This window comes from Artemia sp. Qi Xiang Cuo, chromosome 11 (assembly GCF_049724085.1).
Source record: "Artemia sp. Qi Xiang Cuo chromosome 11, ASM4972408v1, whole genome shotgun sequence".
NCBI lineage: Eukaryota > Metazoa > Arthropoda > Branchiopoda > Anostraca > Artemiidae > Artemia > Artemia sp. Qi Xiang Cuo.
In genome coordinates, this window is record NC_142804.1 from 60,246,210 (window position 1) to 60,261,766 (window position 15,557).

The 15,557-nt window shown below is 35.3% G+C and overlaps 1 protein-coding gene across 1 annotated transcript in view; it reads left to right on the forward strand.

The window, feature by feature from the left end:
* LOC148947200 (mucosa-associated lymphoid tissue lymphoma translocation protein 1-like) overlaps positions 1–15,557 on the forward strand; it is an 84,865-nt gene that overhangs the window by 2,193 nt on the left and 67,115 nt on the right. Inside the window, exons 2-3 of the mRNA XM_089096929.1 lie at positions 2,033–2,488; positions 11,377–11,528. Of these exons, the coding sequence (XP_088953055.1) occupies positions 2,373–2,488; positions 11,377–11,528 (268 nt within the window). The 5' untranslated portion in view covers positions 2,033–2,372. The remainder of the gene's footprint in view (positions 1–2,032; positions 2,489–11,376; positions 11,529–15,557) is intronic.

Genomic DNA, 15,557 nt, shown 5'->3' on the forward strand with positions numbered 1-15,557 from the left:
ACGGAATCAAATGGGGAGGAAAAAGACTCCTAGACTTAGATTATGCTGATGATTTAAGCATCCTAGATGAAAGTGTGAGGAAAATGAATGAACTTTTTGCGAGTTCAGGGTGCTAGAACAGGGTTGAAAATTAATGTTAAGAAGACTAAGTCACTAAGGCTAGTAATAAGTGAAGATGAAAAGGTGAAGTTGGGTAATGAAAAGATTGATCAGGTGGACAGCTTCACTTACCTTGGTAGTATTATTAGTAAAGATGGTGGGAGCAGTGAAGATGTCTAAAGTAGAATAGCCAAGGCTCAGGGTGTTTTTTCACAGTTAAAAAAAGTTCGGAAGAATAGGAAGATAAGTCTGCAAACCAAGATTATAATATTAGAAGCTACAGTTGTAACATCGGTCAAGTATAGCTCTAAAACGTGGACGCTCCAAGAAGAGGATGAAGACTTGCTAAATGTTTTCCAGCGAAATTGCTTAAGGATGGATCTGGGTACCCGGCTAACTGACCGTATTTGAAACAATAGGCTATATGAAAAATGTGGTTCAATACCGCTCTCTAGGACTGTAATGGAAGAAAGGTTGACGTGGCTAGGGTACGATGTGGGTGAGAGATGACTGATTGTCGGAGATTGTTCTTTTCGACCAACCGTCTAGGGCTGAAGGGAAAACAGGCCGTCCTCGTCTGGGGTGGGAGGATGTCATAAAAAAAGATTTAAACGAAATAGAAACTTCATGAGAGGGTGTAAAAAGGGAGGCTTTGAATAGATTGGGATAGAGGAGGAGCGCGCGTAGCTGTGTTGGCCTCAGGCGGCTTGGTGCTGCGGTGAGTTGTTAGTAGTAGTAGCAGCTTGAGAGTATCTGACGTTCATTTGACTACACAGTCTGAGCCGCAAAATTTAATCTCAGTTTTGGACGTATTGACACTTTACCCTACCCCAGTTTTCTTTTTTTACAAATTTCCTTTCTTATTTTAGAAAATGTAAAAATTGTTCGAAAAAAGGCAAACCCAAGTCAGGATAAACGATTCGTTAGATGATTAGATGTCAAATGAACTAATTTAACACAAAATAAAAATGTGTCAACTGAGCTAATTTAACACAAAATGTGTCAAGTAAATGTATTTAAAGTACCAATGACATGAAAATAAAAACATTTGGGATTCCCTGGACCCATCTTAGGTCTATTCACCCCTGAAAGCCGCCAATTTATAACAGTTTTCTTTGGGTTATTTCTGAATTATGAAGATTTCAGGGCAGTACCACTTTACTGACAGTGTTGCATTGTTGAATCGTAAAATTTAATTAGCAAACCTAATTAGCTGAATTTGACGACACTTCTCATCTATAATAAATAAATCACTGGCTATGTGCTGACTCCCAAAGACAACTAAACACTCAAAGGGGAGTCACACCTTCTTCTGGTGTTTGATGCCATATGTTTTAGCTTGTTTTTGCTTATTTTTTATCCATGGTAAATCTTCATGACTTATCCATTATTTTTTTGACTTCAAGGTCAAAAAAGTAAAATATAAAAAAGTATCTAGAAACTAAATCAATAGTTAGAATAAAAAATAAGCTACTAAAAAAAAATGAATTGCGGCATACTTTTTTCACCGAGATTCTCTTGAAATAAAATTCTACCTGAAGTCTTTTTTTTACTTAATCTAGTATGAAGTTTAATTTCCAAGTTGTCTGTTAAAGAGGAAGAATATTGCAGTAAAACTTGAACTATACACATCTCAGCCTCTAGTCAGTGTAGTACAGTCACTTGTATTGGTTTTAAGGACTTGCTGCTGAGCAGCAAGACACCAACGATATAGCAGCCAACCACCCTGAAAAATTTGAGCCATGCTTGCAGCGAACTGCTCAACTATCAAAAACTGCTGAACTGCATATGGAGGTCCTTTTCATTAAAAATTAATTTCCTGATTTTTCCTAATTTTTGAGGATATATCTAGTTTTGTAAGCATCCACAAAATCAGATTTCATTTCCACTGTCTTTGGTACTTCAAAAAGCTAATTCAGTTTCTATTTTTCAGTGTGAAGCACATACAGTGCAGTAGAACCTAATAACTCAAATCGGAACATAGTGTAACAACTTTTAAGCTCATTGTCATAAATATATGAGAAGCATCATGCGAATGTTTTGAATTTTATACGTGGATCCCGTGAAATATCCACAGTTGTGTGAAGGCTAATAATTCAAGCTTGGACATACTATATTGTGCAGTTAGCGTAACTATCCCAGTAATTGTTAAGCTTATTGTTGTGTACAAAGTGTTAAAAGACGAAAAACTGATTTTGGGGAAAGCGGAATAAAAGTGTCAGATTTAGTTCCTATATACACTTGTTGATGCAAGGAAATTTTCTTTCGCCAGAATGAATGAAAATATGAATATATGTGATTTGAATGCCTCTCTTTTCAAGGAGATTGCCCTTGATCTTCAGAAAAAGGGTGGGTTCTTAAAACTGAAAGCCGCTGCCGAAGATCTCTGGTGAGTCTGCCTTTTTTTATTTTTATTTAATTAGACACACCAAACTCCATTATGTTGATTTGATCAATTCTAAACGTCATCTTTCTAAATTAAGTAAAGATGGCAGTAGAAAGAATTCTAAAACAGGCAAGGTTTTTACTATTTTAATAAACAAATTTCTTTCTAATTTCACGCATATTTTTGTTTTGATTTGCTAGCTGAAAGTTCTTTTTTATAACAATGGTAATTCAAATGCTCTAGCAATTTGAAACGCTGTTGAAGAGATTGACAGATTTTAGGCACTAAGTACAAAAACTCCGAAGAATAAAAAAAGTAAGTAATTTTTTTTAATTTAAGCAAAAACTACGCATGCGAAACGTTTTGTGCCTTGCAGTTTTTGTGGTTTTCTTAAGGTTTAATATTCTCTTTCAAATCTTTGTTTGAATTTAATGATTCTATTTTCAAATTCCTGCATAATTAATACATTGTCTGCTAATTGTTAGTTGAAAATGTTTTTTGTTGACAGTTTTGTTTTTGCAAGGTCACAAAATGTTGTTAGAAACAATCGGAACGTTTGAAACAGCCCTTGATTAATATAAACATAGTGATATGTTGTAGAATTTGTGGCACTCAAGCCGATTTAATTCTTTAATAAGACCCAAGCACCTATAAATAAAACAATAAAAGCAAAACAAGCAAAGCAACACTAAAACACGCAAGCAATTATCAAGCAAGCAAGCTCAGCAGGATGCTACATATATAATATAATATAAATAATAATTAATATGATTAATATTAATATCAATATAGTATAAATAGAGAACAAATCTTCATTTTTAACTGCAACATAAAAAAAATTGTAATAAATAATGATGTAATTGATTGTTCAAATAAATAATGAGCTAATCATCAGTTTTTGTACTAAGATAAATATAGTTGTAATAAATTTGGCAATAATATTATTAATTGTTAAAATAAATAGTAAGCCAATTCTCATTTTTAATAACAGTAGAAACAAAATTATAATAAATGATAATATACTGGATTTTTAAAATGAATAGAGAGCCAGTCCTTATTCTTAATAATAATATAATTGTAATAAATAACAGTATTTATTGATTTTTTTTTTGAACAGAGAGCCAATCCTAATTTATCAGTTGTGATGTATATAATTGTAATAAATAATTCTGTAATTGATTGTTACAGAAAAATAGAGAGCTGATCCTCATTTTTATTAATAATTTAGGTATAATAGTCATATATAATAAAATAATTGACCGTTAGAATAAATAGACAGCCAATCTTCATTTTTACTAATAATATAAATATAATTCTTTCTGTTTCTGTTTTCTTGATTTCATAGGTGTTAGCACATTACTTACAATTCCCATAAGCCTTTCAACTACTTCATCTGATTCTGATTTCGGTAGTTCCATATCAGACCTTAACTGGCTCATTTCCTCTTGTACTGGTTCACTAAGAAAAGCCTCTTGTACAGACAGCTATTGTTCTTTCGACAATTCGCAATAAATCAGGGGCGGAATTTTCGGCTTGTTTTTTCTTTCACCTTTATCTTTAGCCAGTATCCTATTTTGATTCATTGTTGACCGTCTACGTCCACATTCTTTCATCTCAATTTCTAATTTAATTGGGAAATGATCAGATCCAGACTGATGGATTACTTTTACATTAAGAGATTCAGCCTCAAGTCCCGTGTCCACCAATACATAATCAATTAAACTAAAACAAGGTCCAGAAACGCAAGTGTACTCACCCAAATCACCATCTTCTCCAAATCTACCATTCCCAATCGCTAGCCCATGACTTCCACACAATGCAAGCAGCTTCCTCCCCCATGAATTAATTCTTCTTTGTCGATCTTGGCTACTTCGTGGGATAAGGTAAAGTGAAGGTATCATCTCACATAAAGCGTAATCTTCATCTGAAACAAAATCTACATTTAATTCTTTTGGTACGGAAGTATATGCGTTAAAATCACCGGCTAGAAAAACTAAATCACTTGGGTAATGAGATTTCACTGAACTCAACTCTTCCTCTAATATATACCATGTATCCTCAATACAGTATGAGCTATTTTCTGGGGAAACATATACATATCCAAAAATAAACCATTTTTCCAGAAATTTTCCGCGCAACCTAATCAAGTTTCCAGATTTACTTGACAGACGATGCAAATTTTTGAACATGTCACTCTTTACAACTATTACAACTATTCCTCCATAGTTTCTATAGTTTGGCGATGTAGCCCTGTCCACTCAAAACAACTTCCTATCTACGCACTATAACATCTTCCTCTGGCAACAACCATGTCTCTACAAAACACGTCACCATTGCTGTCAAAAATGAATCATTTAAACACAACTCTCTCTTGTTTCTTAAACCTTGTATATTCCATGTGACTAAGGACAGTTTTTATATATGGCTTGTATCCTATCCAGTAAACACGAATGGTGGCTTTTAGTGAGCATCTGTGATCACCGGTTTTTCGTTTGTTTTGTCCATTTTTGAGCCACTGTTCGTTCTTACACTTCTTTTCCCTTGTTTGTGGTCATCATTGGGGCTTATAATACAATCTAAAGTTCTTTTCCCTTTCACTGACCCTTCGTTTAGCCGGCTTCCGCCTGGTGTGGCAAGATCCGCAGTAGTCATTGGCCTTTCGTAGATAGTTGCATCACTATCGCTAGCGTTACTACTTTCTATGTCCGAACAAGAGTCTCTATCACTTGAAGGGGATCGTATGTAGGCCCGACGAGGAATCGAATCCTTTTTTGAACTATCCACTCCGGTCGGTTGCTGACCATTTGCCGATTCTGCAGCCTCCACGACTCCACGAATATAAATATAATGATTTTAATATATACAGACAGTCAGTCATTTTTTACTGTAATTAAAAAAAAAACTTTTTCAACAAAATAAGTTTAAAAAAAAAGTAAAGAACTCCATTAAACCAAAGCGAACAAAAATAGAATCAAATCATATACCAAGAATACAACTACAACAAATCAGTATCAATAAATAGATGAAACCCAAAACAAGCAGAAATTAAAGTAAATAACAGAGTCAAACTCAAAATGAGCAGAAATTAATATGAGTAGGGCTCTAAACCCCAAGCTTCCTAGAAGCCAGAATATAATTTATACTTTACTGAAAACATTCTTTTAAATGTTTTCACTTTTATAACTTTAAGAAATCAAAAATCAAGTAAGATTTTAAGGAGAATGTGTATTTTAATGTGTATTTAATGTCTATTTCAATTAAGACAATGTGTATTTTTTTCAGTAAATTCATTTGAATTTCATTTGAATCAAAACTGATCGAAAATTCAAATGAATTTACTGAAAAACATGTGCTTTGTCAGTTTAATATACATATGCTGATATTTATCCCTTAAAACCTTACTTGATTTTTGATTTCTTAAAGTTATAAAAGTGAAAACATTTAAAAGAATTTTTTCAGTAGAAGCCTGCTCATATAAATTTCTGCTCGTTTTGAGTTTGACTTTGTTATTTATTTTAATTTCTGTTTGTTTTGGGTTTCATTTATTTATTGATACTGATTTGTGTTAGTTGTATTCTTGGTAGATGATTTTTGTTCATTTTGGTTAAATGGAGTTCTTTGCTTTTTTTTTAAACTAATATTATTGAAAAACTTTTTTTTTACTTAATTTCTGTTTGTTTTAAATTGACATAGTCTTTTTCAGGGAGAAAGACTGAGCTTCTTCTAAAGTTAAACAACCATCCCTTCAAAATCGTAGTTCACCTGCCGCGGAGCCACCCAAAATTTTCCATAATTTGAGTGGGAAATCCCTTAGAAACATTACTAACGCTGCTAACTTATCAAAGTGTACAGCAAAAAATTAAGGCGACTGCTGCAAGGAGAGATTAAGCTAAAAAAATTTGAGGAATTTTGGGGAGGGGGCACCCCCCCACCTAAATATGCCACTGAATTCTAGGTACCCAAAGTCTAAAGGAACCCAAAAATTCCACATTACAGCTGAAAAATTTGACAACGGTAACATTGAACACACGCGGGGAACTTTGAACATGCACCACCATTCGTTCAAAGTAACCCCATTTTTTTCCTAAACTTGGAGGGAACTTTGAACAGCTCTTCTCTGCTCGAACCATTGCAAACAGCACATCGATAATAGGCTGGTCTTAAACGTTCTATATTTTTCTACTAGGTTACCAAATTACAACTTCCTCGCACATCTCTAAAAATATTTATGTCACTCTTTACAAACTATACACAAATGGGAACAATATTACTTACTCATCAGCTCTAGACAACGACGATGTACGTGGCAAACTGAAGAAGAGAAATAGCAGATATCAAACCTGATGTTATTCCAGTTTGAATGACACCTTGTGGATGATATACAGAGATTGTATGTTTGGCCAATAGATGCCACAAGGGAGCTACTGTATTGTTCAAAGTAACCCCGTTTGACGGAACTTGCCCTCCAATCACTTTCGACAATTAAAAACGGCACTAGCCCTTTCAATTTCCAATCGAAGGATTGCTTTTTGAAGTTCCTACGACGACGCTCTCTATAAAAAAAACCTCTTATGCCCCAGGGCATAACTTACAACCCTTGCCCTGAGGGCTGTGGGGGGAGTGACATCCTCAAAAATATAATTTCCGGACTTTTTAACCAATAAAATGGCTATCTCAAAATTTTGATTGGGTGTGTTTGGGGAAATGGTGGGTTTGAGAGGGGTGATGGTTATTCTCCAATCACTTTCGACAATTAAAAAGGGCACTAGCCCTTTCAATTTCCAATCAAATGATTGCTTTTTGAAGTTTCTACGACGACGCTCTCTATAAAAAAACCTCATATGCCCCAGGGCATAACTTACAACACTAGCCCTGAGGGCTGTGGGGGGGTGGTCATCCTCAAAGACCTAATTTCCAGAACTTTCAACTACGTTGAAAAAAATGGGTATCTCAGAATATTGATCCTGTGGGTTTGGGGAAATGGTGGGCGTGAGAGGGGGCTTTTTGAAGTTCTACGACAACGCTTTCTATAAAAACCTTAGTATGCCCCCAGGGTATAACTTAGAACCCTTGCCCCGAGGGCTGTGGGGGGGGTTGTCACCCTTAAAGACCTAATTTCCAAAACTTTCAACTACATTGGACAAAATGGTTATCTCAAAATTTTGATTGGATGTGTTTGGGTACAAGGTGGGTGTGAGAGGGGGGTTAGTTGCCTTTTCCAATCACTTTCGATTATTAGAAAGAGCACAAGCCAGTTGAATATTAAATTAAATGAGCCCTTTTTGACGTTTCTACAACGAAGCTTTCAATAAAAACCTTATATGCCTCCAGGGAATAACTTATAGCCTTTCCCCTGGCGACTATGGGGGGATTTTCCTGCTCAAAGATATAATTTCCGAAACTTTCAACTACATTTAATACAATAGCTATCTCAAAATTTTGATTGGAGTTGTTTGGGGAAATGGTGGGCGTGGAAGGGGTGTTAGTTGCCTTCCAATCACTTTCGACTATTAAAAAGGGCACTAGCCATTTCAATTTCAAATCGAATGAGCCCTTTTTGAAGTTTCTACGACAGCGCTTTCTATAAAAACCTTATATGCCCCCAGGGTCTAACTTATAATCCTTTCCCTGAGGGCTGGGGGGGGATGTTATCCTCAAAGACGTTATTTCCAGAACTTTCAATTACGTTGAAAAAAATAGCTATCTCAAAAGTGTGGTTGAATGTGTTTGGGGTGAAGATGGGCGTGAGAGGGGGGTTAGTTGCCCTCCAATCACTTTCGACTATTAAAAAGGGTACTAGCCCTTTGAATTTCCAATTGAATGAGCCCTTTTTGATGTTTTTACAACAACGCTTTCTATAAAGTTCTTACATGCTCCCAGGGCATAACTTACAACCCTTGCCCTGAGGGTTGTGGGGGAGTGTCCTCCCCAAAAACATAATTTCTATCTGGAAATCAACTGCGCTGAACAAAGCGGCTATCTCAAAATTTTGATTGGATGTTTGGGGGAATGGTGGGCGTGGATGGGGTGTTAGTTGCCTTCCAATCACTTTCAACTATTAAAAAGGACATAAGCCGCTCCAATTTCCAATCGAATGAGCCCTTTTCGAAGTTTCTACGACAACTCCTTCGATACAAAGTGCCCTGGCCTAAAGAAAAAAAAATAACATATTGTGCCAACATCGTTCTTTACTTAGGCAGCGCGATTGCGCTGCCTATGATTTATACATTTTACGCTGTAAGTTCACATTTAAGGATTTAAGGGTGTAAGTTTTAAGCATATTAAAAAAAAACGTTTATTTTAGCACTTTTTGGGTGACTCATGCTCCCAACTAAGATTTTTTAAATAGGCTAATTGTCGCTATGTCTCCGATATAAGGAGTTTTTAGCTAATTTTTGGGCCCCCTAATACAATCCCTGTCGCAGTAAAAATTTTCAGGTCTGCTTGGCCCAGTGAATAATTCTCGAAAGTTTCTAGTCAATCAGACAGCCAAGGTCAAACATTTGTGCCCTTTTCCTATTATTAAAGGATCTGTGAACAATGGTAAATTTGCATAATATAGAGCATTTACCTTTTGTGCTTCGTGAGTCATGTTGTCCCTGGAGGCATATTTATCGGACTTTTTAACTATTTAAATATAAATACTGGTCTGAAAGTTTTGATCCGATGCCATGAAGGATTATAGGGGTACTCAAAGACAAAAACGTCCTAGAGGGGGTGGGGCTGATTACAGTTTAATAGCTCTAGCCTTTGAAAATGGCGCTAAGCTTTGAGATTCCAATTGAATGAACCTACTCACAAATTTCTGTGACCATCTTTTCTATACGAAGTGACAAAAAAGAAGATAAAGTAATATATGTGAGATTAAAAATCTTTACAAAGTCAACGCTGGTTTGTCGACTCTCATTAGCACCTAAATATTAAAATGGATAAAAATAGCGAAAAATTTAATTTTTAAAAAGTAGGAGGAGAAAATGGGAAATTTGGATAAATATTTTTTTTCTTATAAAAAAAAATATGACATATTCTTTTTCTGGCGTAGAAAAAAGAAAATGAGCGTTAACTAGATACAAGTCTAGGTCTCAAAAATGAAAGTAAAGAGAGCTTATATTTAGAACAATTAAAGAATAGCTTTACTAGAGCTGGGCTATCATACCCCTCAGTCCTATCCTCACTAAGTGTAGATTAAACATATTAATAATATAGAGTATTCCATTCAGCAAAGGGAAAAAACAACAACAAAGAAGCAAGATAATAATACAAAAAAGAGACACCTCTGCTTCTCGTGCGATAAAGTGAATTTCCTTTGTTGTCAAAACGGGTTTAAATTCCCATAAAATTGTTTTTGCAACGAACTTTTATCATTCATATCAATCGAAATAATAGTTACCATTCATGAATCAGGTTCAAATGGCAGTTCTTCATCATTTAGCAGTTCTTTTTCAAAATGTGTTTTTAATTTTTCGGTTGCTATAGGCTAAGGTTCGTTCTTTACTAGATTGCCCTTAAGGGGGCAACCGTAATTCAAGACGAATTTTTTTTTTTAGAAATGTACAGGTTTTACTCTAGAACTATGTGACATTCAGATTTAAGAGCACAGTTCATATAATTATCCATTAAGCTTATCGCAGATCATTTCTGGTCTTCGTTCTCGGTGCGAACAAAAGCTCCTCCCACTTATTTCTGCATTAGCGGGAATGCGGGTTAGTCTGTTTCCGATTGTTTCCAACAAAGTGCATTATTCGTAATAGCGGGTTTCCACTTGTTTCCGATTAGATCACAGTCTGACTTGTCTACCCATGAAAAGATCTGACTTCGCTTATGTTTATATCTGCAAAAACGTTCTCCGGAGCACTCGCATCCCGGTCCGGGTTTTTATAATGGGTGAGATAGGGAATGATCATACTGGATAATTATATGAACTGTGTTTAAGAGTCATATACACAGGTTTCCAAAATTGAATGTGTTAGAAGAAATTTTCTTAAGATAGAAATATTTCACACCTTTTATAGGTTGATTACTTTACTTTTTATGACAAACTTTCTCTATATAAATTGAAAAATTGAATTTAAAACAGTTTTCATCTTTATCTTAGGAATTATTAACTAAAATTGTATTTTAACCTTCCAGAACAAGGTCATATTTATTAAGGTATGTTTTTGCGACAAACAGATGCCAAACATTTGAATAATTGGATTCTTTAATTTCAAATTTATCTTTTTACCGAGCTAAATGTGATATTACTTAGAGCAGTTCTTAAAGAAGGGTCTAAACATGCTTAAAAATAGGGAAGTGTCCTTTTTCTAACTATTTCCAACCAATTTTCAACGCATTTTCAATCTAAAAACTCTATACACCAAATTTCCAAATTCTAGTTCGGTAGATGGATAGAACTGAATCTCAGCTATAAGGTGGTTAAAATTTTTTTGCCTCTTTGATAAATCAAAACCATAGGGAAGCAGAGCAATAACATACCAAAATTTTGAGAGGGAGCATAAACCTTAAGTTAAATTTGTATGCGGTTCTAGCTAAATATCTATGTCTGGATTCATTTTTGACCAATCACAGTTTATCTCCTTTTCATAAGCTGTTGTGATTGGTCCAAAATAATGGGTCCTAGGCACTGATGTCCACCTCGGTACACATAAGAGTGGGACTTTGCCTTTATTTACACTTCTTAATATTATTCCTTTTACTTTTCACTTTATTTTCATTTTGCTCATTTATTTATTCGTTTATTCTTCATTGTATTTTTTTCTGAAAAAGGGATAGCCATAACTAAATAGTCTTGTTAGAGTATCCGCTTTGATAATTGGGTTGATCATTGGGATAAATTGGGTTGATAGGCCTAATTTTGTTTCAACATTTAATTTCATTTTCTTGTCTTACAGCGAGGTTGATTTGGATACACACTCCAAAGGATCTCGGACCGAAGCTGAAATGCTGCTTATTCTTCTTGGAGATTTTGGCTGTGACGTGTCTACACTTCTATATCTTCTTGACAAATGTGAACTATGGAGTACTATATGTCTCATCAAAACAGGTTTTTTTTTTTTTTACTAAGGATGCGTGTGGCCATCTGAAATATTTAAAAACAAGAATACTGGAAATTTGACAAATGTACCTGTTTCTCAATAATGCAATTCGTAGCTTTACATAGAAGAATAAAAAGAGAATCCTTCCAAAGAATGGTCCAAGGATATTCCTCCGAATATAAAAAAAAAAAAAATAAAACGAGCTAAAATCTTATAGATTTATTCCTGAAACATAAGTATTTTAAGAATATAATTCCCCAAAGAAGTCGTATCCGAAGAGTGAGGGGCTATAAACAAGGCCCTCCCGAAATATTATAACTTTACCAGTAACTTTTATGACAAAATTCATGGCGGAAAGCTGTTATAAACTTACGGCCTGATCTGCTACTGGTCAACCATTTACGTTGACCAGTGGGCATCAATATTCTAAAATAGGCCTAGTGCACGGCTTATGGCGAGGGATAGCTGAGCTGGACGGTAACAGTTTCTTGCAACGAAGAATTGTACCCAGCTTTCTCCCGCAAGAAGAACGGACTGGTTTGAGATGTGCGCCCCAAGAGAGATCCCAGTAGAAATGAATCGCCAAAAGACAGAGTTTCGCAAATATCTTGATAACTTCACCCTTGAAGATAAAGTTAGAATGTCGGTTCAAGCTCTTTGATCGGGGGATTAGTAGCTTCTTAGTCTTGGGTGCATAGAAATTGAAAGCTTTTACAGGCTCATTGTACTTATAGACTGTTGCATGAAACGTGGTATCGTCTGCGAGATGATGTGAGCCTAAATGAGATTGTCCCATATGTCATTGATATACACCGGGGAAAGTTTGGGTCACATGACACTACCCTTAGGAACCCTAGCCTTTACTTGACAACCACTGAAAAAAAACCTGTCGAGAACTAAGCAGAGAACTTAATTTCTTTCTTTAGAAAACTCCGAAGAAGCTAAAGTAGACCACCACAAATCCTATGTGGTTAGATTTTTCTTCAACAGACCTTTATGCTAGACTATATCGAAAGCTTTTTGCGATCTTCAACACCGCTATCCTCCTCACTCGAACTTATAAGTGGAAAGGTAGGCACGTTGTTCCCATAAAAAAATCATAGGGCAAGTACCTTGGCCAGAGGAACATAAGAATGATGATATTGTTATTCAGAGGTAGATCTTTACAGTCACCCCCACCCCTTCGTTTGAACTAATTCTGTATATGCCTGAATATCAATGAGAGTTAGAATGTTTTGTTATTAACAAACACCTAGTAGGCATCTGCCCTCTTCCCTAACAAAAGATCAAAAGAACAAAAAAAATCATATATAGCCTATACCGTGTGTCTTAACTTTTCTTGATTTTATAGAGTTCAAATATAAGTAAAACCAATAAATCGGATCCAAACTGGATGTAAGGTGAGATTTAGTCATTGAAACGCTCTTTATTTCGTATTTTAAACGAAATTCTTGAATAAATATCAAAAATCACTGTATTGTTTTTACATTCAAATCGTAGTCAAATACGCCGTAAATTACTCCAAAGAAATGAATAAGAATCAAAAATCAGAATTTAAGAAAATGAAGCAAAAATAGTGAAAATTTTTAGTTTATTTAGCAGTATCACAGGCCTTTAAGCTCCCCCTCCCCCAGAAGTTTCTCCCAACCGTCGGAAAATTTCCCCAGGAAAATTGCCCATGGTAAAATCTCCCAATTTTCCTTTAATAAAAACAGCCTAGACCAGAAATACTCGCGAGAATCAAGAGGTATTAAATAGCAACCCCCCCCCCCTTACCCATTCCTTTGAATTAATTCTATTTATACCTGAAGGCCCAATGAGACTTAGAATGTTTTGGTATTAACACACACCTATTAGGCATCTGCTTTCCTCCCTAACAAGGAAAGAAAGAGAGAGTGTAAGGCAGTGGCGGATCCAGGGGAGGGAGAGGGGGGGCACCCCCCTAACTTGGTCTAAAGTAATGTAATTTACCTAATTAACGCAAGAGTGAGTTAATTAAACTTGCTCCTAACGCAAGTTTATTGGATCAACCTATTTTGCGCCCCACCCTCTAAAAAATCCTGGATCCGCCCCTGGTGTAAGGGCACTATAATTTTTAATTTGTAATTAAATGAACCCCGTTCCAAAGTTTATGCGACCACCTCTTCCACATAAAGTGCCCCTGGAAAAATAAATAAGTATTAATTCATTGAACCCTTATGGCTCTTTACTTAGGTAACGATGTACCATTGCTTCTGACCTAAAAAGTTGAGTAGAAATTTCAGCTTCCATTTTTATGAATATCCGAAATTATCTGAGGGGAATATGTTTGGGGGAGCATATTCCACGGCTGGGAAGTTTCTGCTGGGTGGAATTTAACGCGGGGGAATTATCAGCAGGAAAAGAAAATGTTCTTGGAGGGGGGAGGAATTTTTCCAGGGGGTGAGTTTTCCAAATTTGAATTATTCAGGGAGGGGACTAAACCAATTCGATAATATTCTAAATTTTACATCTGAAAGTACGGGAATAAAGAATCAACGGAAATGTCAGAGATAGCACTTCAGGTTCCTTTAGACGATTTTTTCGTGTCTTTTGAAAAAAGACATTTTCAAAAGATATATTATTTTCATTTGTATTACTTTCTCTGTGGCTGCTCAATTATGTATGTGAGGGGGGAGACTTCCCCCCACCACTGTTTACGCTAAGGTTTCAGTTTTTATCCCAAGGCTTAAAAATGAAGGCAATGCGATAAAAGTATAACTCAAAATAACATATATAGAATAATATATGCACATAACACGGAACAATTAATCAAAATTGCATATTATGAGTTGAGGCTCACCCAAATCATAGGCCAGGAGGCTCACCATTCCACAATCTATGAAAGCAATCCTGCAATCACTAAAAATGTAAAGTATTTTTGAGTATTTTAATGTCTTCCACAACTCCAACGGTCCAACATTCTACAGCCCAAAGAGTCTCTCTAATCTCCTAAATCGGGAACGGAGGAGATAAGTGATAAGTTCAGCCCCGTATTGGATGAGTCTCCAACCTCACACTCCCCCTCTCCTACTGTCCACGCTAAAGTTTTCTTCTTTATGCCAACTAGGCTGCCCCCACTCCAAAGACTTTAATAAGGCAAAGTTTTGTATGGGAAAAACACACAGTAAATCTATTATAAAATACTTAAAATTACAGTCATACTTAAAAAATAAGATTAAAATACATACTTTGCGATAAATGCTAAATTATTGTGGCACAAAAAATCCGAAAAATGGTCTAATCAAAACGATACTGTTCGTTCTGTATCAAAAAATGGAATGATACAGAATGAATTCGATTCTTTCATTGTTGCGTGAAAAAATCAGGTTTGATTTTTCAGAGGTATGTAATTAAGCTGTCTATAGAAAAGGCCATAAGGTTTCAATGTTTTATTATTATTAATTTTAAAAAAAACTTACATAAAAATAAGTTTTCTAAGAAGAGTAAAGAGCCATATTGAACTCAGGACCAGCAGAAATTAATTCCTATTATAGTTAAAACTCAAAAACACCAGAAATTACTGTTAAAGAATAAACAAAACTCTGAACGAACAGAAACTATAACAATTTAACAATTTAACTATAACTATAGAAGAATAAACAATTTAACTATAATTAATTCCTATTATAGTTAAAACTCAAAAACACCAGAAATTACTGTTAAAGAATAAACAAAACTCTGAACGAACAGAAATTAAAATTAAATATCTTATAAACGTAAAGATAACCGGTGCTAACATAAATAAATGAATAAATCTCATATAGCTTCAATATTTTTTATTATTTTCCCCCCAGAGCTGCTTTATATGCAAGGGTTAAAAATACCATTTTGTTAAAAATAGTTGAAAGGTTAAATAACAAAACTCTGGCGTCGACAAGACCCCCCCCAGGGCCCGGGGGCAGGAAGGGATTCTCGTATAAACTTCAGAGAGGGCTCATTTGATTGGAAATTAGGAGTTCTAGTCCAGCTCTTAAGAGTCAAAATTGATCGTAGGGCAAATACCCCCCCACGCTCTT